Source organism: Ruditapes philippinarum, unplaced genomic scaffold (assembly GCF_026571515.1).
Source record: "Ruditapes philippinarum isolate M1 unplaced genomic scaffold, ASM2657151v2 ctg744_1_1_1_1, whole genome shotgun sequence".
In the NCBI taxonomy this organism is placed as follows: Eukaryota; Metazoa; Mollusca; class Bivalvia; order Venerida; family Veneridae; genus Ruditapes; species Ruditapes philippinarum.
Window position 1 is genome coordinate 99,383 of NW_026862771.1, and position 25,007 is coordinate 124,389.

Sequence of the window (25,007 nt, forward strand, 5' to 3'; positions counted from 1 at the left end):
GTACAGTTTTAAAAAATGCTTTAATTTGAGTTTGAAAGATGGACAAGTTCATTTAAGATATTTATTAGGCTAAGGGTTAACAGAAACAATAAACAAATGCATGACCTGTAAATAATTCAACAATAATAATTTGACAAAAATATTTTTTTTGTTACCTGATGAATGTGTGAGCATAATATATTTCACATGTATAGTTATTTTTTAACAAAAAGAAATGATGTATGTGACAATAGTGAATACATTTTTGTTTTACATTGTGATTTTTATTTAAGTTTTTCTTAACAATGTGAATAATATACTTCCTTTTATTTTTTGGGGGTGTCTGGGGGTTTTCATATTATTTCTTCATTAGGCCAAAAAAAAAAAAAATTCTGTGTTTAGGGGAACAGGCTGAAAAAAGTTAGGTAGGGTAGGTACCAAGGTTTTTTTGGTTTCTTTTTAATCCTTAGGAAATCACGAATGTTGTGGTTGAAAGGATGCTGCTTTTTTATACCATTTCTAATGCTTTAGTTCATGTACCTACTTCAAACCACTTGCCCCTCACCACTGTGGGTTTGAATCCCTACAGGAACTAGCTATCCAGCTAGCTTACGGAATGTTGTGGTTCTACTCAGGTACCCGTTTGTGCCTGAAATAATGCATGGAAGTGCACCCGAAGCCTTCCTCCACCAGTAAAGCTGGAACAACGCCAAATGACCTAGACTGTGTCCGTGTGACATAAAACCCAATAAAACAAAACAAACAATCATGAACCCAACTGTGCTCATCTGTTTTACTCATGATGTGCTAATAGAAAGGAATTTAAGTTAACGTCACACATGTTAGAGTTTTACACGGATGCTGACAACCTGGCTTTAACAATATTTTAAAAGTGATTGGCCAGAATTGTCCACCATATACAAATTATGATGTTATGGAGCTGCCGGCAATTTCTGGTTGCTGTTGATGATAGGATTCGTTCAAAATGCCTTTGCATGAAGACCTTAGTATTGCACATATATACAAATATTTATCATCCATACAACTTTATCGCCTTCAAATATTTAGAATAGAATATGAAAATTCAAACTTGAAAAAAAATCATAGACTTAATATCACATTGCTGTCCAGTTGAAATGAAAAACCATTCATCATCTTAAGGAAAAAAATCAAAATGAGCCGCGTCACGACAAAACCAACATAGTGCGTTTGCTACCAGCATGGATCCAGACCAGCCTGCGAATCCGCTCAGTATGATCAGGATCCATGCTGTTCGCTTACCAAAATCTATTACAAGTAGAGAAACTGTAAGCGAACAGCATGGATCCTTATCAGACTGCGAGGATGCGCAGGCTGGTCTGGATCAATGCTGTTCACTAACACACTATGTTGATTTTGTCATAGTGCGCCTCAAATATTGACTGCATAGCGTTCAAAGGATGTGCCCGTTGATGTGACACTGACAAAGATATTACATAGTCAAAATTTTATCTAAATAATCAAACATATCAGCATAAAATTTAACTTCCTTATTTATCATATAAATACCTGTACAAACATGTTAAACAAATGTTGAATTTACTGTCATGCAAATTCATTTGTTGTTTCAAAGCTACAAAACAAAAGATAATCTTTGTCAAAATTTTTCAAAAGATAAATCAGTAACATTTTACGAATAGAAGAAAAAGATAAGATTTACATTGTTAAACATTATCAAGTAGAAACAGTTTAAACATGCAACTTTAAAGCTACTTTGTGGCGAAAAAACAGAAGAATTCTTTTCTTCATAAACAACATGTTTTGAATGTCAGAGATACCTGAAAATCAAACCTCAATATCAGAGAAAACAATTTGAGAGGCATCTGATTTTCAGAAAAATTTAAATATTGGAGAAACCTAAATTTCTGATAACCTGAATATCAAAGAACCATAATACTGAAGAAACCTGAACACAAAGGACCAGATTACTGGAGAAACCTGAACATCAAAAAACCAGATTACTGGAGAAACCTGAACACAAAGGACCAGATTACTGGAGAAACCTGAACATCAAAAAACCAGATTACTGGAGAAACCTGAACACAAAGGACCAGATTACTGGAGAGACCTGAACATCAAAAAACCAGATTACTGGAGAAACCTGAACACAAAGGACCAGATTACTGGAGAAACCTGAACATCAAAGGACCAGATTACTGGAGAAACCTGAACATCAAAGGACCAGATTACTGGAGAAACCTGAACATCAAAGGACCAGATTACTGGAGAAACCTGAACATCAAAGGGCCAGATTACTGGAGAAACCTGAACATCAGAAAACCAGATTACTGGAGAAACCTGAACATCAAAAAACCAGATTACTGAAAGAATCTGAACATCAAAGAACCAGATTACTGAAAGAACCTGAACATCAAAAAACCAGATTACTGAAAGAATCTGAACATCAGAGAACCAGATAACAGAACCTGGATATCAGAAACCAACCTAAATATCACAGTTACACTGACTTTTTTTTAACAAAGCACAACATTTTATTTTCTTACAACTATAGTTATATATTAACCTTCACAATGTACCAAAATATAGGGGTAGGTGTGTAAGAGGTGGTTTTCCAAAAATTAAATGAAAATTGCCAAGGCAATCACACATAACAAGTAAAGAATAATGGTTGGTGATTAGTGGATACCGTCATGTGATACAACATAGCTTGATGATTGGGCAAAAATTATTAGCTAAATGCTGTGCCTATTGCTGTACTAAATTGTGTATAAAATAATTAAGAATGTACAAAGACATAAAAAACAACATTGTTACCATAAACTTCTATTTATGATTTTGTCCATGGAAAGAACGTCACAGAAAGGTCCAAGCTTGTATTGGGGCAGGGAAACAACTGTCTTACAATTGTACCTTTTCATGATAAACATGTATCAATGGGGATTAACTGCTAAAAATATAGCTTCATGATAATTTCCCTTGCCTAGCAACTGTTCCTTGTCATGACAATCAAGCATTTCAAGTTTCATGTTGATAGATTCATAAAGTATTGGAAGGAATAAGAGTGGGTGTGGACAAAAAGAAGCAAAGTTTTAATAAACTGTATTCTTATGTACTGACAGACCAATTAAAAATTTTTTTTTTAATTTCATACTTTTTGACTTTATAAGGAAAATATGAAAACTCTAGATTTTCAGCAAATGTCCGTCAAACATGCTTTAAGTGTGGACAAGATCTTCTGTTTTTATGAGCATACAAGTACTTACAATTCTATAAAAAGAAATCAAATGCGTGTTAACACTAGTTTAAGGTACTTCTCCAGTTTGTTTGAGGATTTATAAAAAAGAAAATCTAAAAAAATAAAATGTGCATTTACAAGTTTTTGCTACAAACAATATTTGTTTGCTACATTTTGATGTATACAGAAGCTAATTTGAGTGCTGATGATGTGTATTCCATGCTAGCTGCTAAAATAGATGTGATTACCACTGAAATGTCCTTGTTACGTCGTGTTCTAATGTCAACCAAGTCAGAACTGACTTCAACCAAAGCTGAACTGACATCAACCAAGTCAGAACTGACATCAACCAAAGCTAAACTGACATTAACTCAGACAAAGCTAAAATCAACTCAGGCAGAAGTTGATGTGATAAAATCACAATGCAGACTTGTTACAGGAATCGCCACAAATGTAAGTTAACAATTATTTAAATGCTATGTTTCAAATAACAAATTTCACTTTCTTAAAGATATCTTCAAACATGGTTAAGTGCATTGACATTATTTCTTAAAACATGTATTAGCACATTATACTGTCATGTAATTGTTTAAGTTTCTGAACACCAACTCAACTCACCAACACCAATTTCTGACTTCCTCCAAAGTAGTCTCTTAACAACTATCTATAAACAAGCAATTGGCCTAAATGCACTCAACTCAGGACAGAATGGTGCCAGTGTAAAACAATGAAAATCCATGTAGGCTATAACAAGGTCCTGTAAACTTTTAAAATTCACTGGACCTATTGTATTGAAAATAAAGTTCACAATGTCTGTTTATTTAGAGCAAAAATTAATGCAACAGCAAAGAACAGCTAAATATTTTTATAGTTATTAATTGGAAAAGATTTTGATGATAACTTAATCTTTGACACACTGACTGACCTTAAAATCACTGGGGGTCATTTTCTGGTATAACCAATCTCCCCCATTAAATGTTTAATACTGTCAGCTAAATCATTCTCAATTCATTGATCCATCACATTTCTAATGGTCAAAGCTATAGTTATCTTGACCTTTGTCTGACTGACTTAATTTAAAATAGAAAAGGGGCCCTCTTCTTATCATGACAAACCTTTAACCAAATTTTAGGACTGTAGATCAAACAAGGAACATCGCAATGCGATGCAACCAGGTTTTCAGCAAAATATTTCACAGAAGCTTTGTCATGAAGGGGCATTTGTTTTTATTTGAACTTTTAGGAGGAATTATGGTTTTTTTAATATTCCTCATACAAAAATGATTGAGAAATTTTATGTTGTCTATTCGCCTTTTTTTCCCAAATGTTTTAGAAAGGTAAACAGTACTTTATTTTTGCTTAATTTTTGCATTTTTGCGTCTCTTGTCATTTTCTTTTGTCAACAATATTGGTGTGTGGTGTTTTGTGCGATATTAAGAAAAGTATGTTCACAATTTTAAAAAAATACTTGAATGATGTCTTGGAAGAAACATGGGAATTTAGTGAGCGCCAGGGCACTTGATGACAAAGCTTCTGTGAAAGTTTGGTCAAAATCCATTGAGAAATGTAGAAGTTGCGCACTGAAGAAATTGTTCACTATATATTCTGTATAAGGAAAAATATACAAAGGGCCATAATTTGGTCAAATATTATCCAATCACAAAACCCCGACAATATGTGCCAGGCACTTGAAAACAAAGCTTCTAAGAAAGTTTGGTCAAAATCCGTTGAGAAATGTAGGAGGAGTTGAGCACAGAAGAAATTGTTCTCTATATATTCTGTATAAGGAAAAAATATACAAAGGGCCATAATTCGGTCAAATATTATCCAATCACAAAACCCCGACAATATGTGCCAGGCACTTGATAACAAAGCTTCTAAGAAAGTTTGGTCAAAATCCGTTGAGAAATGTAGGAGGAGTTGCGCACAGAAGAAATTGTTCACTATATATTCTATATAAGGAAAAAAAACAAAGGGCCATAATTAGGTCAAATATATACCAATTGCAAAACCCTGGCAATATGTGTCAGGGCACTTGATGACAAAGCTTCTGAGAAAGTTTGGTCAAAATCTGTTGAGAAATGTAGGAGGAGTTGCGCACAGAAGAAATTGTTCACTATATATTTTATATAAGGAAAAAAAACAAAGGGCCATAATTAGGTCAAATATTATCTAATCGCAAAACCCCGACAATATGCGCCAGGGCACTTGATGACAAAGCTTCTGTGAAAGTTTGGTCAAATTCCGTTGAGAAATGTAGGAGGAGTTGCGCACAGAAGAAATTGTTTACGCCCGCCCGTCCCGCCGACATACCTCAATCTAATAACCAGTTTTTTCCTTCGGAAAACCTGGAGGGCACTTGATGACAAAGCTTCTGAGAAAGTTTGGTCAAAATCTGTTGAGAAATGTAGGAGGAGTTGCGCACAGAAGAAATTGTTCACTATATATTTTATATAAGGAAAAAAAACAAAGGGCCATAATTAGGTCAAATATTATCTAATCGCAAAACCCCGACAATATGCGCCAGGGCACTTGATGACAAAGCTTCTGTGAAAGTTTGGTCAAAATCCGTTGAGAAATGTAGGAGGTGTTGCGCACAGAAGAAATTGTTTACGCCCGCCGCCCCCGCCCGCCCGCCCGCCCGACATACCTCAATCTAATAACCAGTTTTTTCCTTCGGAAAACCTGGTTAACAATACTCTAGTTATTTGTCAGACAAATTTTAAATTGGCAATGCCAAAGTAAAACTTTGATCTTAGACTGACTAGCCTCAAAACCAATCCAGGCTTTACTACTGACCTTAACACTTAATTTTAGGATAATGTAGCCCAAACTGAATCCTCTAGTTTTGAGTTGGACAAGTTTTTCTGGTCAATGCCACTGAACTTGACCTTCAACCAACTGACCCCAAAATTCAATCATCTCCATGTTTAAATTTTCCACTGTAAGCCAAATTGGTTAGACAAATTATGCCGGTCAAAAGCTATACATAGCTTATGTTTTGTGAAATTTTATAATATATACTGACAATAAATTTGTTTGTTTGTTTGTTTCATTTTACGCCTTTATCAACAGTATTTCAGTCATATAGGCGGGTAGTTTCCTAACCATCGTTCCTGGAGAGTTACACCAGTACTAGACTACCTTCCTCCGCGCTAAACTACCAAAGCATCTCCCGGGGCTGACAATAAATAAATTTTGATTTGATTAGACGTGCTTTTCTAGGTTAAGACCACTGTGACTTTGAACTTCTACTGAACTCAAAAAAAATTGGGATCATCTACTAGTTACTACAAACCTCAACACAAATTGCAGTAAAATAACAGTTTTTTATTTCACTGATATATTTCTATAAACTACTGAAAAGCATGTTATAAAAGACATTTTAATTAATTTTTAGACAACGCCTCCAATTACTCCACCTGGAAACTCTACAACATGTTGTCAAGTTGTTGAGAAGGCAATTGTGAGAATGAAAGCAGAACAGAACCAGGCAAAACAGGATATAGAAAACTTGTAAGTTGATATTCTGTATATTTTAAACAGGGTCCAGTTTTCAGAGTTTTTACTGTACATCTACAATTTAGGCCACTTTATACATCTTTGTATAGGCTATATGCTTAGGACCTTAATCTTGCAAATAACACATCATACTGTCAATGTTTAATCTGCAACAGACGGATGGAAAGGCATTTACTATATCACTACCTTTAGGGACATAAGAAAGATATTTATTTTCTAGCATAGATTTTTTTTTTATTTCTTCAAAATTTCTCTAACAAAAAAGCTTGAGTGAATAAAAACATTTGCAGCTAACAGTTTAACATGAATAACATTTGACTTTAAAAACCATACCAATATATTTTAAAGACACTTTTATATAATGTTAGATTATATATGCAATAATTGTGTATTTCAATTTTATTTCCCATAAATGCAGGATAGAGAAAAAAGTGACTTGAAGTAAATGAAGATATTGCAAGAAATAGTGAGGGGGTTGGTATCCATGGGAACTAATATAGACAAACTGGCTGTAGACTTTGTTAGCTTCAGGAACATCACTGAAATACAGCAGACAGAGCACTGTCAATCAGGATATGAGAAGCATTTTGGAAACGCAACACTCCATTTCCATATACATACACAATAAATTTCAAGAGGCCGTTTAGAAACACACCTGCATTTACCATTGGAACTTCAAAGTTTGACTTCTATCATGGCAGAAATTTGCGACTATCACTTGTTGTGAAAGAGATATCTGCCACCCAAGCCCAAAGTACATGGAAGCATATGGTCAGATACAATAGTGTATGGTGCAGGTTTTTATTGGATGGCTTGTCCAACATAAAACAGCATAAACATTACCACTGATAAAATTTCTGCAATGAAGACTTGTATTCTGCTTCATAATATATGTATGTCCTAAAAGCCTATATGTTCTTATAAACATATAGATGTGATAAGTCTGTATGTCTAAAAAGTCTAAACTTTTGACTGACTCCAAATCATTATTATCATATCATTATGGTTAACATTTCTGCCAGGTTTTAATTTCCTTCCAACAGTCCAAAATACAGACAAGACACGAAAACTGCTAACAGACGGACAGACAGATAACCAGGTGCATAACATTTTACTGTTTACACCAAAATTTATTTGGGCATATAAAAAGGTAAACACAGTTTATATATAACAAGACCGGTTGAACCGGGTGATGCCCCCGAGAAGGTTTTGGACACAGGAAAGAATAAAAAAATGAACAAAGTGCAAAAACTCCAAAATAACGCAGGTGATGTTATGTTTTTTTGCACTGCACTTCTATTCAATGAGATCTATCTATCTATAAAGTTTTCTGATGATATCTCTTATAGTTTCAGAGTTATGTCCCGGGTAAAATTCATAGTGTAGAAATGAACAAAGGGCAATAACTTCAAAATAAGGCAAGGCAGAGTTATGATTTTCTAGCACTGTACTTCTACCCAATGATACCTATCTATCTACAAAGTTTCATGTTGATATCTCTTATAATTTTAGAGTAATGTCCTGGACAAAGTTCAAAGTGTAAAAATGAACATAGGGCATTAATTCAAGTATTAGGCAAGGCAGGGTTACGGTTCTTGTGCACTGCACACCTAATCAATGATATCTATCTACCTACAAAGTTTCATGTTGATACCTCTTATTGTTTAAGAGTTATGTCCCGGACAAAGTTCAAAGTGTAAAAATAAACAAAGGGCAATAATTCAAAAATTAGGCAAGGCAGAGTTATGGTTCTTGTGCTATGCACACCTACACAAAGTTTCATGTTGATACCTCTTGTTGTTTCAAAGTTATGTCCGGGACAAGAAAAGCGGAAGGATGGGCGGACGTACCAATTTTTCAGGTTTATGAGCTATTTCTATTGTTCTTTTCTTTTGTTTCCTTGTGGGCTAACTATTGTTTACTTATGAGCTAACTATTATTTACGGAATGAAGTCCTTTGATCTCTTTTGTCCAAGTGTACCGTTAGTTAGCTCATATACTAAAGTGTTTGTGCTGAGGAACGGACGGACGGACAGACCTACGAAATGGTACTTTGTGACTTTTCCTTTGATCTTTTTAGCCATTTTTAGTCACACAAGGCTTACAAAAAGACACACAAGTAAAAACGGAATGAATAGGATCAAAGAGAATTTACTGTTACCGATTGTTCTCCTAGTCACACAAGTACCTCTTGGTTTGTACGGACAGACGGACGGACGGACAAGGCGGCAACCATATGCTCCCCCGAAATTTTTCAGGGAGCATAAAAATATCCAATTTAAAAGAACATGCTTATTTTTTCAAAGATTAAAGAATACTTTGCCACAATGAACATTTTTCTTATCATTTTGGATGTAATTTTGATACAAAATACCTCAAAATGAGGTTGCTAGAACTTTAACCAAATAGATATTTATTTGTGTGTTTTCTTTCATGAGGAGACACATCTTGAGTGATTTCTCTACCATATAGTTCATGTTGACCAACTTATTTGAGCATGTAACATTGTCAACACAATCTCACCTTAGGTTCAACGCAAATAAAATAGTCCCAAATATCTTGGTTAAAAATAAAATACATTTATTCAAATTATTACAATTAATTCAAGTGATTTCATGAAACACATACATGTATTTAATAACAATGGTATTAACATAAAACTCTTGTGTTAAAATAATATCAAAATTTGCTACAAATAAATGTACTTTAATCGTCTTGGTGTTTTATGCAAATTGTTTACTCCTGGTTTTCCACTACACAGCAATTTCAAGTCCTCAACAACAGACTAAAAACAGGTCCTTATAAGCCCTACTTGATAGGGTAATATGAAAACGTCTTTTAAAATAATACAAATTGAAAGTGGAAAAAGGACAGATCTTTTGACTAAGTCAGGTGAAGTGAAACATTAACTTTGAGATAAAAAGGGGGCATAATTAAGTTTCAAAGCCATTAATAAAAAGATATACAAGGTTGTCAAAAATGCTGATCTGTTGCTAAAGGGGAATTTTCAAGATAAAATTGGGACTTTTAACAGTTTCAGCAATTAAGAAATTGTTTTTTTAAAGTGTATAAAGCTATTTATCTGCTAAAAAAATATTTTTAAACTTTTAAAAAAGAAAAATTGTTTTTTTAAAGTGTATAAAGCTATTTATCTGCTAAAAAAATTATTTTTAAACTTTTAAAAAAGAATACTTTTAAATTGCTTATATGAAAGAAATATGGCAGTAAATTACCTTAATAAAGAATGGTGTATGTACAAAACAAAATCATTGCTTAAAACGGATAAAATTCTACTTAAAATAGCAGCATAAGATTTTGTTCCAGAACATTTTATTCTGTTTACGTGCAATATTCATGTGTTAAAAATCAAATAACTGAGACATTCTATGTTACAATTCTAGCAAAAATTGACCATGAGATTATTGAAACAATATAATTTTACTGTTGATTAATTATATAAAAGTATTTCATAGGAAATAGCTTTACACCCTTTAAAGCAAAAAATCAGGAATCAGTCAAATAAGGCTAGCCTGAACTTAATTGCAGTAAGATTACAACCCTTAACTGTTAGTATTTGATATTGCAGTTGCTACTATCATCAATGATCAGTTCTAACAAAAAAGTTAATTTTACAACATTGTTATACAAAAAACAAATGACAATCATCATATTTCACCAAATATCTAAATATAACAACTTACTGCCAAGCCAAACAAGCAACATTCTTCTGTAGTTTATGTTTCAATATGGGAACTAGCTCTGTGTGTTTCAGACTCGAGGCAAGCTCTGTAAAGTTTGCATGTACTCTCACAGTATCATCTTTTAAGGCGTAAGAGAATTTCAGTGTGTGTGGATGCCATGCAAATGCTTTGATTTGGCTAACAGTCCTGAAATCAAGAAAATATATCAGCATTTTAAATACAGTCAACTTTTTTTCATACGAAAATCTAAAATGCATACAAATTTGGATGATGATTTAGTTTTTTTTGTTTGTTTTACATTGCATCAACACAGTATAGGTCATACAGCTACTTTCCAGGTTTACTAGTGGAGGACGACTACGAACAGGCATCTAAGGAGAACCACTGACATTAAGTAAGCTAACTGGATAGCTTCCTCACATTAAAAGAATCCAAAGTCAGTGTCAGGATTGGAACCCATAGCAGTAGGGAGAGTGGTTTGAAGTCAAAGATGTTAACCACTCCAGCCACAGATGCCCCTAACTTAGTATTTAATCGATCCCTCAGTACATAACAGTATATATATCAGTGTTTCTTGTTCCACTGTTTAGGAAGTATGAGACTGTATGTAACTATTTTTCACTGTTACACTCACATTTAAAACCCTAAATTAGCAGGTTATGTTGGCCTGAACGCTTGCAGTTTCACACAAGAAGATATACATGTGGTTTACTTCTTTATCTATCAATAATAAGCTACCCCCATTGTAGACCTTTTAAATAATCCAAAAAGGATTTATAAATTAACATTTGTTCTACAAGGCAATGGTACAAGCTAAATATCAAAGATTTAAGACATATAGTTTCAGACAATAAGATTTAAATGAGTTTTCCTAAGCAAACTAAGTGATTAAGTGAAGCCATCCTGTTATAAAATTGGGTAAGATAAAAAGTTTTAACATTCTTACCAGTGAACTACACTTGAAAACCTTGAAACTATGTCTTCATTTGACAACTGCAAATATGAGAAATGACATTCTGATAAAATACCAATGTAAACAATATTATGTGTATCTTTTCATAAACAGTTCTTCAGTTTGTTGAATACATGATGTATGTAATTTTGTCAAAATATTAAGAATTATTAGTAAACAAATAAATGCCACAATTCATTAAAAACAATCAAATGATTGAGTATAAATAATGATACAGTGTGTTAATCTTTACTCATGTGTTGATGAACAATCTGTGATTGACTGAATACTTTTCGAACACTGGCCAAAAAATAATACATTGTAAGTGTAGAAATACTTTTATGTTGTGGATGTTGTACTTGATAAATTAAAAGTCAATTAAAATTATTGTGAACCTTTCAACAGTTTTTTTGACAAACAGATCTAGAAAAATAATTTGACATTTGTTAACTAGACAAACTATTGTATCAACTAAATTGCTAATGAGACATAATTTCTATTTGACCAAATTGTCATGGACATAGAATATATAGGAATGGTCAGTATTGTAAAAACTTGCATGCTGATGCAACTATACTGTTTTTAAAACGTTTTTACAAATTTCTTTCATGATATTTCAGAAATTTAATGACCAAGCCAGATATAGTAAAAAAGAGATTTTGCATTTACTGCATTTCTCTCTCCATAACACTTTTAAGTAATCAGATAAAAGTAATTTGAGAATAGTAAAGCATGATTATTAATCAATGTTTAGCAAGAATATTCACCATGAAAATTCTGGAAAAGCTACAATTACTACTGATTCTGGGACTAATGAGCACAAATGAACTGTTGTGATTCCAATGCAAATGATTGTGAAATGAACTTACAGCTAAATGTGGGAAAAATGATCCATGTAGGGAACCGGTCCAGCGTGACAGAACAAGCAATTTTTGGGCAATCGCAGAAATCCAATTTGGAACTGAAAATTTAAGTTAATAATCAATCATAACAACAAACTCGAAGACTGTCATACTTAAGTAACTTCAAACAGCCATCTGTTTGGTACATGTATAGATAGTACATTTACTAGATCTAAGAACAATTTTGAAAACTAAAGAGGTTTAAAAAAACTTGACATAGGATATAATTTTTCCAATAATTTACCAATGTAACTCATAGCATGAATTTGAGAATTCAAAATCAGCAATCTAGGAAATAACACTTTCTTTTAATCAACATTGTGCTTTTTTTTTACATAATGCACAACAGAAATTTGATACGAGTTTAATTAGATCAATGATGTACATGTACATAAGAAATGAATGGATTTCTCATCAAATAATGTTTGTTTGCCTTAATACATGTAGGGACATTTTGTAAACTGTTAGAATCGATCAAATTTAGTGGTAAAAGTAGAATTTACAATAATGCACAAAACATTTTTAAGTCACACAAAATATTTTGCATGGTTTTATTTAAAAAATGTAAATGATTTGCCCAAACAACAACTTCCCAATTATCATTTTAAAAAAAAAAAATTTCATAATAAATTTTAAAAAATTAAAAAAAAAAACCAGGCCATTTTTCAGCCCCAAATTTTTTTAAAAAAAGGTCTGAATACTTGCCTATCTAAATTTTTTAAAATTTAAAACCTAAAAAGTGACTAAAATGGTTGACTTTGACCCGAGGAAATCAAACTGCACATCATTTGAAATTTAAAATTTGGGAAATTTCTGTTTAAGGGTATTTAAAAATTTTTAAAAGGGTTTAAAAAAAATACAAAACAACAAAAACCCAAAAGGGCAGACAATAGATTTAAATAGGGGCCAGGGGTTTTTTTTTTTTGCATAAATTTAAAAAATATTTTTTTTTTAAAGATGGATTTTTTCCCTTGTTTTTGGCTTCATTCAAAATTTCCTCCATGCCCCCGATACCCCCTTCCCGCCAGGGAAAGGTTAAATACTCTTTTAGGGGAAAAGGTCCTAAAGGGTAAAAAAATGCTGATTTTTGCGGGGTTTACGCTTTTGTTTTGGCCCCCGCGAGTTTTGGGTTTTTTTTAAAGGCTCCAAAAAACCCGGATATCCTGAAACTACAAAGCAAAAACAACTTGGAAATTGGGTTGTAAACCCCAAACAAAACTAAAACCCAATTTTTTAAGATAGAAAGGGACAAAATCCCCGCAAAAAAATATCAATGAAAATTATACCCCTTTGAATAAAGGGATACCATTTTTAAAAAAAATTGTTTCTATACAAATTTTTCCCAAAAACTTTGGGTTTTAAAAACCCCAAACCCAAAAAAAAACTTCTTTTAAATTTCATGTAAAATGAGGATGGGGATTTTAAACCCCTTTTATGGGCAAAGGCTCATAAATTCCTAAAAAAATGGTTAAAAAAAAACTTTTTAAAGGTTTTCATAAGAATTTGGGTTTAATTTTCTCTTTTCCAAAATCACTTTTAAAAAAAATAAACTGGCAAAACCCCTGACTCAAAAAGTGTTTTGATTGCTTTCTGGGGGCATTTTTGCCCAAAAAATTATCCTTTTTTAGATAGAAAAATTTCAAAAAGTTAAAATAAGTAAAAAAATTAGTTTACCAAAAAATAAAGATGATAAAAAAGACCAAAAAGTCAACAAAAAGGAAGGGGCTGAGGGGAATTATGTCATCTGTTAAAGGCAACAACTAAAACGAAGGTTTTAAATTTAAAAATTGTTAAAAAACTAAAAGAAATTTTTAAAGGGTAAAATTTAAAATTATTATTTTTAAGTTCAAGAAACATGGTTTTAATTAAAAAATTTTAAATACCTTTTTTTATTAAAAACAAAAAAAGATTTTAAATTATTTCCCGAATTTTTTTACACATATTTGGAAACAAAGAAATTAATCAAAATTTTTCTATATTTGTATTTTTGCTATATTAAAAATGTGTTTATTAACTTTAATTTTGGAATGTCTTGTGGTACCGGGGCTTTTTTTAACCCCCTTTGTTCAAAACAGTTATTCCCCTTTTTAGGTGGCTGGGGGAAAACATTTTAAAAAGGGGTTGTTGGGTTTTATTCCCAGTCTAAAAAAACCAAGTATACTATAAAACAATGAAAGTAGGGTATATAAAAAAATAAAAAGCTTAAAATGATTAAAAAAAGCAAAACTTCCCCTATTAAAGCTACGCAAATTATTCAAAATTACCAACTTACTAATAGATTTAATTTTCCTTCTGTACTAAGTATGCTTTAACCTATAAATGTAATCTGAATAACAAAGTGAAAAGGTCAAAGGGAATGATTTTGTTGTTGCATTTTTTTTTATTATTCAATGATACTGGGTAGATTTTCTTCCTGCCTAAGATACATATTTGTCCCCTAGTTTTCATTCTAACTCTCATTCTAAAATGCTAAAATATCAAAAAGCCTATTCTTGAAGAAATCTTAGTGACCATAACAAATTAGAGAAAAAAAATTGTATACCCAGTGCTTGTATTATTTTAACAATTTCATATAAGAAAGGCTGTATAAGCAAAAGTGTAAAAATCTATTTTTAGCACTGGTGACCTTGACCCAACTGACCACTAACTCCTTCAAATTTTATGTTCCTATCAATTATAAATGACATCTGTCTATAGAATATGGTTAATACACCTGTAAACAAGAGCTGTCCGTAAGACAGCGCGCTCGACTTTTTTATTGCTTGCCAATAAAAAAAGTTTTTGCAGTAAAAGGCAATACAAGAATCTCTGTATTTTTAAAGTGAACAATGGCCATGAGCATTAAGATATTTAGTGAAGAATTATTTTACTGAATTGTGTGATACCCTTGAACACTGCAGCAAAGTTTGAAATGTTTAAGTCAAAAGAGGGCTGGTAAGAAAGAAAAAAAAACTGAGTTGAGCCTTAAATAAATTTAATAGTATTAAACAAATCCTTGACAGAGTTACCTTCTCTTGCGTACAGATGGGGGTAATGATGTGAAATAGCATTAAAAGTTTCAAAGCAATATCTCAAAGGGTTAAGGCAATAAGTGGATTTTACCCATATTCAATGTATTTTCTAAGTCAAAAAGGGGCATAATTCTGTCAAAAACCTTGACAGAGTTATGTCCTCTTGTCTGTTGATGAAGGTCGTGATGGTAAACAAGTATGGTCAGTTTCAAAGCAATACCTCCAATGGTTTTGAAATAAAGTGAGGTGGTACAAAAAACTTAACCAAGCTCAATACACTTTCTAAGTCAAAAAAGGGCCATAATTCTGTCAAAAACCTTCACAGAGTTATGTACTCTTGTCTGTAGATGGAGGTTATGATGGTGAACAAGTATGGTAAGTTTCAAAGCCATACTTGTAATACTTCTGAAATAAAGTGGGGTGGTACGAAAAACTTAACCAAGGTGTGACGCCAACGCCGACGCCGACGCCGACGCCGACGCCGGGGCGAGTAGGATAGCTCCCCTTTTCATAGAAAAGTCGAGCTAAAAATGTAAAAATCTATTTTTAACATTGGTGACCTTGACATTGGTGACATTGACTTTGACCCAAATGACCCCTTACTATACCCAAAGAAGAAGGACCTCCCTTGGCATGTTTGTATTAATCATGAAAGAGATCAACCAAAAAATAAAGGCTGTATGAGCAAAAATGTTTAAATTTATTTTCTAAACCAGTGACCATGACTTTGACCCTAGAGACCACTTACTCCACAAAAAATTAGAGGACCATTAAAGGTATCCACCTACTAAATATGCAAGATATCATTAAATAAATTAAGCAATTAAGAGAAATTTACGATAAATCCAACTTGCCGGAATAGGTTAACCAGACTTTAGGCCCTATTTTCAAAGTGAAAAAATGGAATAACTGGGAAATATGGATGACACAGTTATATCACTTGGCAATATCATGTACTTTGTATTTATAAGTAAGTGTGGAAATTATGAAGCCATTAGTATAGATAGAAATTAAGATATTTCCAACTTGCCGTTCTAGGTTAACCTCGTATGGACGGACGGACAGACGTTCCAACATTTTGGGTTTAGGGGCTATTTTCTTTGTTTTTTTCTTTGTTATCTTAAGGGCTACTAGCCCATAAACCCTTTGATCACGGAATGAACCTATTGTTCTCTTTTGTTCTCTTTACTGTTACATAGCCCCTAAACCCAAAATGTTTGCTCGGACAGACGGTTCAATTACTATATGCCCGGGGGCATAAAAATCAACATCCAAAACATCACAAGAGAGATCCGTGACCACATGTGTTGCCTTATGATAGCCAATTGCATGCTGCAGCTATTGTGTAGCAGGAGACACAACAACAAGCCAAAATGTGTTTTTTATTTAAGGGGCATAACTCAGCAAACAAGAACTGTCACAGGAGACAGCAAAGCTCGACTAATTAAATACTAGACACAGTAAGGAAGACAAAACTATGAAAGAAACTAGAAATGTGTTGTCACGCCATGGATGCCCCAGCATGCAGCCAAAATTTCAGATGTTAATATAATATTTAGTTCCAAATTTGTTTGCACAAACTAGTTCAAAGCCCTTAAAACAAGATATGTTTGTAAAACATGTATGCCCCCTGGTGACCAAAAAATCAATAAGGGTTAATTACTGGTCATGACTAGTCACTAGGTAATTGTGACTGCAAAGGTTGTGTGCAGCAATTTTATTTCAAATCTTACCAAATCATATATGCATAAATTTTATGAATCATGTAGGCCTCATCAATGACAGCCAAGTTGTTATATTACATAAGACCTTGAAATGCGTATACCAAAAGAATTTGAAGTTTAACAAGAGCTGTTGGTAGGACAGCAACGCTCGACTATTCTTAGTGCTTGATAGTAAAAAAAAAATGCTTGATACAGTTACCTCCTCCTGTTTACAGGTTGGGGTCATGATGGTGAACAAGTGTGCAAAGTTTCAAAGCCATATGTCAATGAACTTTGAAAATATTTGAGGTATTACAAAAACTTTAACATAAATTCTAAGTCGAAAAAGGGGCATAATTCTGTCAAAATGCTTGATAGAGTTACCTCCTCCTGTCTACAGGTTGGGGTCATGATGGTGAACAAGTGTGCAAAGTTTCAAAGCCATATGTCAATGGACTTTGAAAATATTTGAACTATTACAAAAACTTTAACATAAGTGGTTACGCCGACGCAGACGCCGACACTGACGCCGACGCTCGGGTGACTGCAATAGCTCTACTTATTCTTATCGAATAGTCGAGCTAATAAAAAAAATATCAATCAAGGCAACTTGAGTTGTTGAGTTATTGGTCAGAAACAATCTTTACATACAATGTCAATATGACATTGACCTTTGACCCTTAATCAATAGGGGTTATCTACTGGCTAAGACCAATGCACCTGTGAAGTTTGAAGGTAAAGGGCCCATGTCAGAGTTGGGATATTGAACAGAAAGTGTTGTTACCTATAAGGTCAATGTCATCTTGATCTCTGACCCCTTAACGCCAATAATCCATTGAGATCATCTTATGACCAAAAGCAATAAATCTGTAAAGCTTGAAGGTCAAGGGTCCATGGGTTGTCCAGTTATTGATAGAAAACCATTTTGAAATACAAGGTCAATGCAACCTTGACCTTTGTTCCCCTGACCCAAAAATCATAAGGGTTCATCTACTGGTCAAGTCCAATGCACCTACCAAGTTTGAGGGCCAACAGCCCATGGGTTGTCAAGTTATTGATTGTTCGATTGTTTTGTATTGGGTTTTATGTCACATCGACAAAGTATAGGTCATATCCCGACATTCCAGCTTTTCTGGTGGAGGAAGACCTCAGGTGCCCTTCCGTACATTATTTCAGGCACGAACAGGCATCTGAGTAGAACCACCGACATTCGGTAAGCTAGCTGGATAGCTTCCTCACATGAAAGAATCCAAAGTCCCTGTAGGGATTCGAACCCGCAGTGGTGAGGGGCAAGTGGTTTGAAGTCAACTACCTTAACCACTCGGCCACGGACACCCCCAAGTTATTGATTGGAAATGTTTTTACCGAAAAGGTCAATGTGACCTTGACCTTTGACCTCTTGACCCCAAAATCAATAGGGTTCATCAGCTGGTCATGAACAATCATCATACCAAGTTTGAAATTCCTAGGCCTAAGGGTTCTTTAGTTATCACTCAGAAACAGTTTTTACCTACAAGGTCAATGTGACCTTGACCTTTGACTTCTTGACCCCAAAATCAATAGGGGTCATCTGCTGGTCATGAACAATCATCATACCAAGTTTGAAGTTCCTAGGCCTAAGGGTTCTTTAGTTACCACTCGGAAACGATTTGGTCTACGGACCGACCAACAGACAAATGCAAAGCAATATACCCTTACTTCTTTGAAGGGGGGCATAACTCTTCAATGGTAACACAAACCATTTTTATACAAAGTTCAAGGCACTGAAACAATTCAGTGTTAACCTTTTGTAAATTGTATATTGCATATTTGTAGCCAAAATAATGGCTACATACACTTCCACAAAAGTATGAGTGCTGAAACTATAATTTTAAACTTTTTCCAACATTCAAGAGATTAAACTTTGTCCAAAATCATTGAACCAAGACTTAATTCAAACTTGAACTGCTTATTCCTAAGACGTATCTATAATTATGTCAAATTTGAGTTGAATATGTACAACCATCCGGGAGATAATGAACGGAAACTAAAAATTTCTGATTTTTTTTCAAAGTTCAAGAGGGATAACTCTGTCAGCTATCATCAAACTATGACCAAATTCGAAATTGACCAATGCATTCTTATGAAATATCCATATCTTTAATTTGAGTTGATTATGTACAACTGTTGGGGAGATAATGAATGGGAACTGAAAATTTCCTTTTTTTTAATGAAGTTAAAGGGGCAAAACTGTGCCAAAAATCATTGAACCATGACCAAATTCGAACTTGACCTGACCATTTCTTTGACGTATCCATATGTCAAATTTGTGTTGAATGTGTAACACCCTAGAGGAGATAATGAATGGAAACAAAAAATTTCATATTATTTTCAAAGTGAAAGGGGCATAACTCTGCCAAAAATCATCGAACCATTGCCAAATTCGAACTTGGCCTGCGCATTCTTTTGACGTATCCATATGTCAAGTTCGAGTTGAATGTGTAATACTGTTGAGGAGATAATGAATGGGAACTGAAAATTTCATATTATTTTCAAAGTGAAAGGGGCATAACTCTGCCAAAAATCATCAAACCATGACCAAATTCGAATTTGATCTGTATTTTCTCATGACATATCCATATGTCAAATTTGAGTTGAATGTGTGGAACTGTTACTAAGATAATGAATTGAAACTGATGATGAGGGAATGACAGAATGACGCAAGGACAGAATGATTGAACAGGGTAACACTATATGCCCCCGCCATATATTCATAAAAATAATTATAATATAAATATATTTCTTCTTATGACAAGCAGTTATAGTTGTTAACATAAATTCCAAGTTCAAGGGGGAATAATTCTGGAAATAGTCATACTAGAGTTATGGACCTTGTCACATAACATGTGTGATAAGAAATATATATTTGAAGTTTGAAGAAGATACCTTAACAAGAGCTGTCAGTAGGACAGCAACGCTCGACTATTCTTAGTGCTTGATAGTAAAAAAAAAAAAATGCTTGATACAGTTACCTCCTCCTGTTTACAGGTTGGGGTAATGATGGTGAACAAGTGTGCAAAGTTTCAAAGCCATATGTCAATGAACTTTGAAAATATTTGAGGTATTACAAAAAATTTAACATAAATTCTAAGTTGAAAAAGGGGCATAATTCTGTCAAAATGCTTGATAGAGTTACCTCCTCCTGTCTACGACTTGGGGTCATGATGGTGAACAAGTGTGCAAAGTTTCAAAGCCATATGTCAATGGACTTGGAAAATATTTAAGGTATTAAAAAAACTTTAACATAAATTCTAAGTCGAAAAAGGGACATAATTCTGTCAAAATGCTTGATAGAGTTACCTCCTCCTGTCTACAGGTTGGGGTCATAATAGTGAACAAGTGTGCAAAGTTTCAAAGCCATATGTCAATGGACTTTGAAAATATTTGAACTATTACAAAAACTTTAACATAAATTCTAAGTCGAAAAAGGGGCATAATTCTGTCAAAATGCTTGATAGAGTTACCTCCTCCTGTCTACAGGTTGGAGTCATGATGGTGAACAAGTGTGCAAAGTTTCAAAGCCATATGTCAATGGACTTTGAAAATATTTGAACTATTACAAAAACTTTAACATAAGTGGTTACGCCGACACCGACGCCGACGCTCGGGTGACTGCAATAGCTCTACTTATTCTTATCGAATAGTCGAGCTAAAAAGTAAAGAATTTATAGTATTTCTTAAAGAAAAGTTCAAGGGGAGATAAATTTGACCTAGAAAATGCCTACGATATGCAAAACTACATTTGGTATCAATCATTTCTGTAAAGTTTAAATGAAATTACACTAGTAGTTTAATCTGAGGAGTAGTTCTGTCAAGATTCTGTGTAGCTGGCAACACAAAATCCTTAACAGGCCATACACCTTTTTCATTCAAATGATTTCATTTCGGTCCAACAGATTTTCATGGTTTGTCAGACCGAATGTTTTAACTTTTGGGAAGTCTGATTTCCGTGGTACCAATATTTCCAAGGTATCAGGCTTAAACAGTCTAAAATGCCTCCTAGACTTAATGAACCTGTCAGTAGTTTTACTTTTACTATTTTATTGTACTTTTATCGTAATGTTTCATATAGAACTAAAAAAAATTATTTTATTCAGATTAAGAGCAGTTATTTAATATTTTATCATTTTTCTTTTAGATTTCATACCTTTTAAGAAAATCTTATTTGTTAAACAACCATTGAGGTATTTGATAAATGCCAAAGAGAAAATCACCCCTTTCAGATGAGCCTATGTATAGGTGTACTAATAAATAAAGTTTACTATTGGTTTTGCTTTAGAAAGTGTTAAAATGTAATTGCCTTGGAAATATATGAGAACACAAATTTACTCACAAGGCCGCAGATGGGTGTTAATTACAATGTTGTATACATAATTGCTTACATGCAAACAATAAATGGAATAAACTATGATGCAATTAACATGTCTATCCTACAATATTCACTGTGTTTTCCAGAATTTTATCCTCTTAACTTTTGTTGTCTGTGTTAAACAGTTAAGTACCATGGAAATATGAGGCACCAGTACAAATGTATACTTGTGTCATATGAAAAAGAAACATGGTTGTGACCAGACTAGGGCTCAAACATTTAATCCCTTAGTTGAAAGGCAAACTTTCTTAATGAGTGTAACATTTTTAATACTGGAAAAATTTGTAGGCGTCCGCGCCGAAGCGCGACGCCCTTATGGAATGAAATCAGATTTTGTGAAAGGGCGACAGCAACTTCTCGAGCCTTATAGTCGGTCATGATAAAAGCCGATCATTCCGATCGGTATGAGGGTGCTTGATTAAAAAATTGTCTCGATATGTACAATGAATAGCGAACTGGAGAATTTCGCAATGCATGAAATAACCTTTTCCGTCTCTTCGTGTTTTTTTATTTATCATTTTGTAGTACACAGTGGGTTATTAAGGTATGTTAAAATAGAATGATGAGTTGATGACCTAAACATTCCGAAAAATCTATTTATAGAGGGATGTACTGCTATCGGTAATTCCCGGTCTCTCCCGGGATTTACTAGTGACCGGCGAATAGCATCACACGTTTATTGTCCGGTCTCTCCCGGTTTTGGAGTAGATGTTTGATATCGTTACAGAACAGAACAGATATTTTACAGATAAATAACCTTTTTTTCCAAAATGAATGTTTGTCACTTAGTTTGGTTACAATAATTAATAAACATATATTAACTCTCAAATTTATTGATTATTACTATACATAAACATACAATTCGTAAAAAGCCCAACAACAACAACAATAGCATGTTTCATTTTATCTATATGAGATAAAAACAATAAATATGTACAATAATTGAGAAAAAGATACATTGTTATGGTATAAATATGACACTATCAACTTTGAAACATTTTATTTAATTTGTTATTCGTGTTTAGTAAAGATGCCCAGGAATTATTCAAAGTTACAAATTAGATTTTATGAATTATTCAATTAATTGATAATTTAAAAAAATGATAAAGAAAAAAACAAATGTACATGTACATGGTTTAAGAATAAGCAATATTATATATTGAAAGATTAAGCATAATTTACTGACTTTTTCCAGTTAAGTTTTGACTTATAATCGTCGGTCAATATGACAACTGAATTCTTAAAATTTATTTTACAATTTTAATAAAAAAAGAGTAGTAAACGTGAAAACTCAGTATTAAAATAGCACATAAAACACGAAAAAAGAGAGGAAAACAATATTAATAAAATCTGTATTTTTTTATATTAAAATAGATATTACAATTATTGTATAATAAACAATTATGCTCAACATGATCAACATGGTAATATAACCAGTGTCATATTTTTACTAAGTGTGAACAGATACCTTAAGAGGGGGTCTTCGCTAAAAGCGATAACATAATAAGAGACAATTCCACAAGTGTGGTGTTGATCATGCGTTACACATATGGATTATAAATGATTGTATACATGTATATCCGTTGCTATTAATAACCACGATCATAAAGAAATAACAAGTAATATTCTAATCTCTAGCATGCCAATCAAAGTTTATAATGAACAATGTCTTTCGTCCGTTCATTCTGGTAAAAACCAATTAACCATTGAAAAGTTTATAAGAATATCTTGTCATCATATGTCTACTAGTTCATCTTCACTTTCTGCATTTCTTGCTTGGACGCCCTTTGATGCTTTGCATCAATGCTTTTCTTGTATTGATATATCGAGAAACAAATATCGACAATATATCATTATATCGAATTTGACAGTAGAAACAATGAAAAACATTTAGATATGTGTATATTGGCAATGGTATCATGATGTTATGCATGGTTTATTAGACAAATTACAAATACAACAAAATAACAGAAAGTTTGTATTTTCTGCTATTTTGTCACTGACATTTGAAAATGGAGTTTTAATTAAGTTCAACATCAAGTCAGCCAAGAAAACTGGAAAAAATGACTTTTCTTATCAGGCTAAAAACAGGTCTAGGATTTCATGATATTTACGGACTATCCGTAAATTCATAGATGGTCTAGAATTTTAAAGATTTTTCAATTCATAAATTTAAAGATATTCAATGTGAAATTTGCTGTTTTTAGTTTTAAACTAAAATCCGCAGCTTAAGACAAGTTGTTTTATTGATTGTTTATATTTACAAAGGTAATGGGGTGAGTTTCATCTTTGTATGATGATTTTGAATGGATAAATTTTGTTGGATAAATTGCCAAATCCATTTAACCTTTTTTCTGTAGAATCAGACATCTTTAAAGAATTCTATAAGAACAGAAATCCAGATGGAAATAGATTTCAATTACATACTGTTAGTGAAGAATATATATAAAGAGCTTTGTAAATTAAATTGTTCTAAAAGCACAGGATTAGATGAAATTCCAGCAAAATTTCTTAAAGATGCTGCACCATTTTTAAAGATACATATTACCTTTTTAGTGAATAATTCTATTACATCTAAATCAGTTCCAAATGAACTGAAATGTGCTAAAGTCAAACCATTATTCAAAAAGAATAACAGATCTGATGTTTCCAACTATAGACCTGTCAGTATTTTATCTATTGCTTCAAAAATCTTAGAAAGAACTGTATAATTATAATCAGTTAGAAATTTTTTTAGTTAAGCAGGGACTATTATATGAATTACAAAGTGATTTTAGATGTAATTATTCTACTGATACTGACTCCTGCCTAATCCATCTCACTGACCATGTAAAAAGTCAAACTTCCAAAGGACTGCTCACCGGTATGATTATGTTAGATTTGCAAAAGGCGTTTGACACTGTGGACCATGACATCTTGTGTAGAAAGTTACAAAAAATGGGTGTGGAGTCAGTAGAATGGTTTCAATCTTATTTATCTGGTCGTAGTCAAATTGTAAATGTAAATAATACTATGTCTGAAGCTATGAATATTACATGTGGTGTTCCTCAGGGAAGTATATTAGGTCCTCTATTGTTTCTATGTTATGTCAATGAAATGAGTATTAGTATTAGCAAAAAATGTAAGCTTATTCTTTATGCAGATGATAGTGCAATTTTATATTCACATAAAGATCCAGATGTTATTTGTAATGTTTTGGGTAAGAAACTAGAAAATTGTAGTAAATGGCTTGTTGATAATAAGCTATCATTACATCTTGGTAAAACAGAATGCATTGTTTTTAGTTCTAAGAGGAAATTGTCAAAACTAGAGCAGTTTAAAATACACTGTAACAATCACACCATACAATCTCAGCCATCAGTAAATTATCTCAGTTCTATCTTGGATAATGATCTCTCAGCCACTTCTATTGTTGATAATATAGTACGAAAAGATAACTCTCGATTAAAATTTTTGTATAGACAAGGCAACAGTTTGAATATGGAGCTAAGAAAACTATTATGTAACTCTTTAATACAGTGTCACTTCGATTATGCCAGCTCATCTTGGTATAGTGGCCTTACTAAACAACTTAAACATAAACTTCAAGTAGCAC

General features: G+C 33.0%; 2 protein-coding genes across 2 annotated transcripts in view; one reads left to right on the forward strand and one right to left on the reverse strand.

The window, feature by feature from the left end:
• LOC132720156 (aladin-like) overlaps nt 1-25,007 on the reverse strand; it is a 52,883-nt gene that overhangs the window by 21,933 nt on the left and 5,943 nt on the right. The window contains exons 2-5 of the mRNA XM_060704198.1: nt 12,258-12,349; nt 11,383-11,429; nt 10,437-10,622; nt 7,172-7,274 (exon numbers count right to left, since the gene is read on the reverse strand). Coding sequence (XP_060560181.1) covers nt 7,172-7,274; nt 10,437-10,622; nt 11,383-11,429; nt 12,258-12,349 — 428 coding nt within the window. The remainder of the gene's footprint in view (nt 1-7,171; nt 7,275-10,436; nt 10,623-11,382; nt 11,430-12,257; nt 12,350-25,007) is intronic.
• LOC132720146 (uncharacterized) lies at nt 3,245-6,947 on the forward strand. Its single transcript, XM_060704179.1, has 2 exons — nt 3,245-3,667; nt 6,614-6,947. Exons 1-2 carry the CDS (start codon nt 3,341-3,343, stop codon nt 6,731-6,733), a joined length of 447 nt encoding a protein of 148 aa, XP_060560162.1. The 5' UTR covers nt 3,245-3,340; the 3' UTR covers nt 6,734-6,947.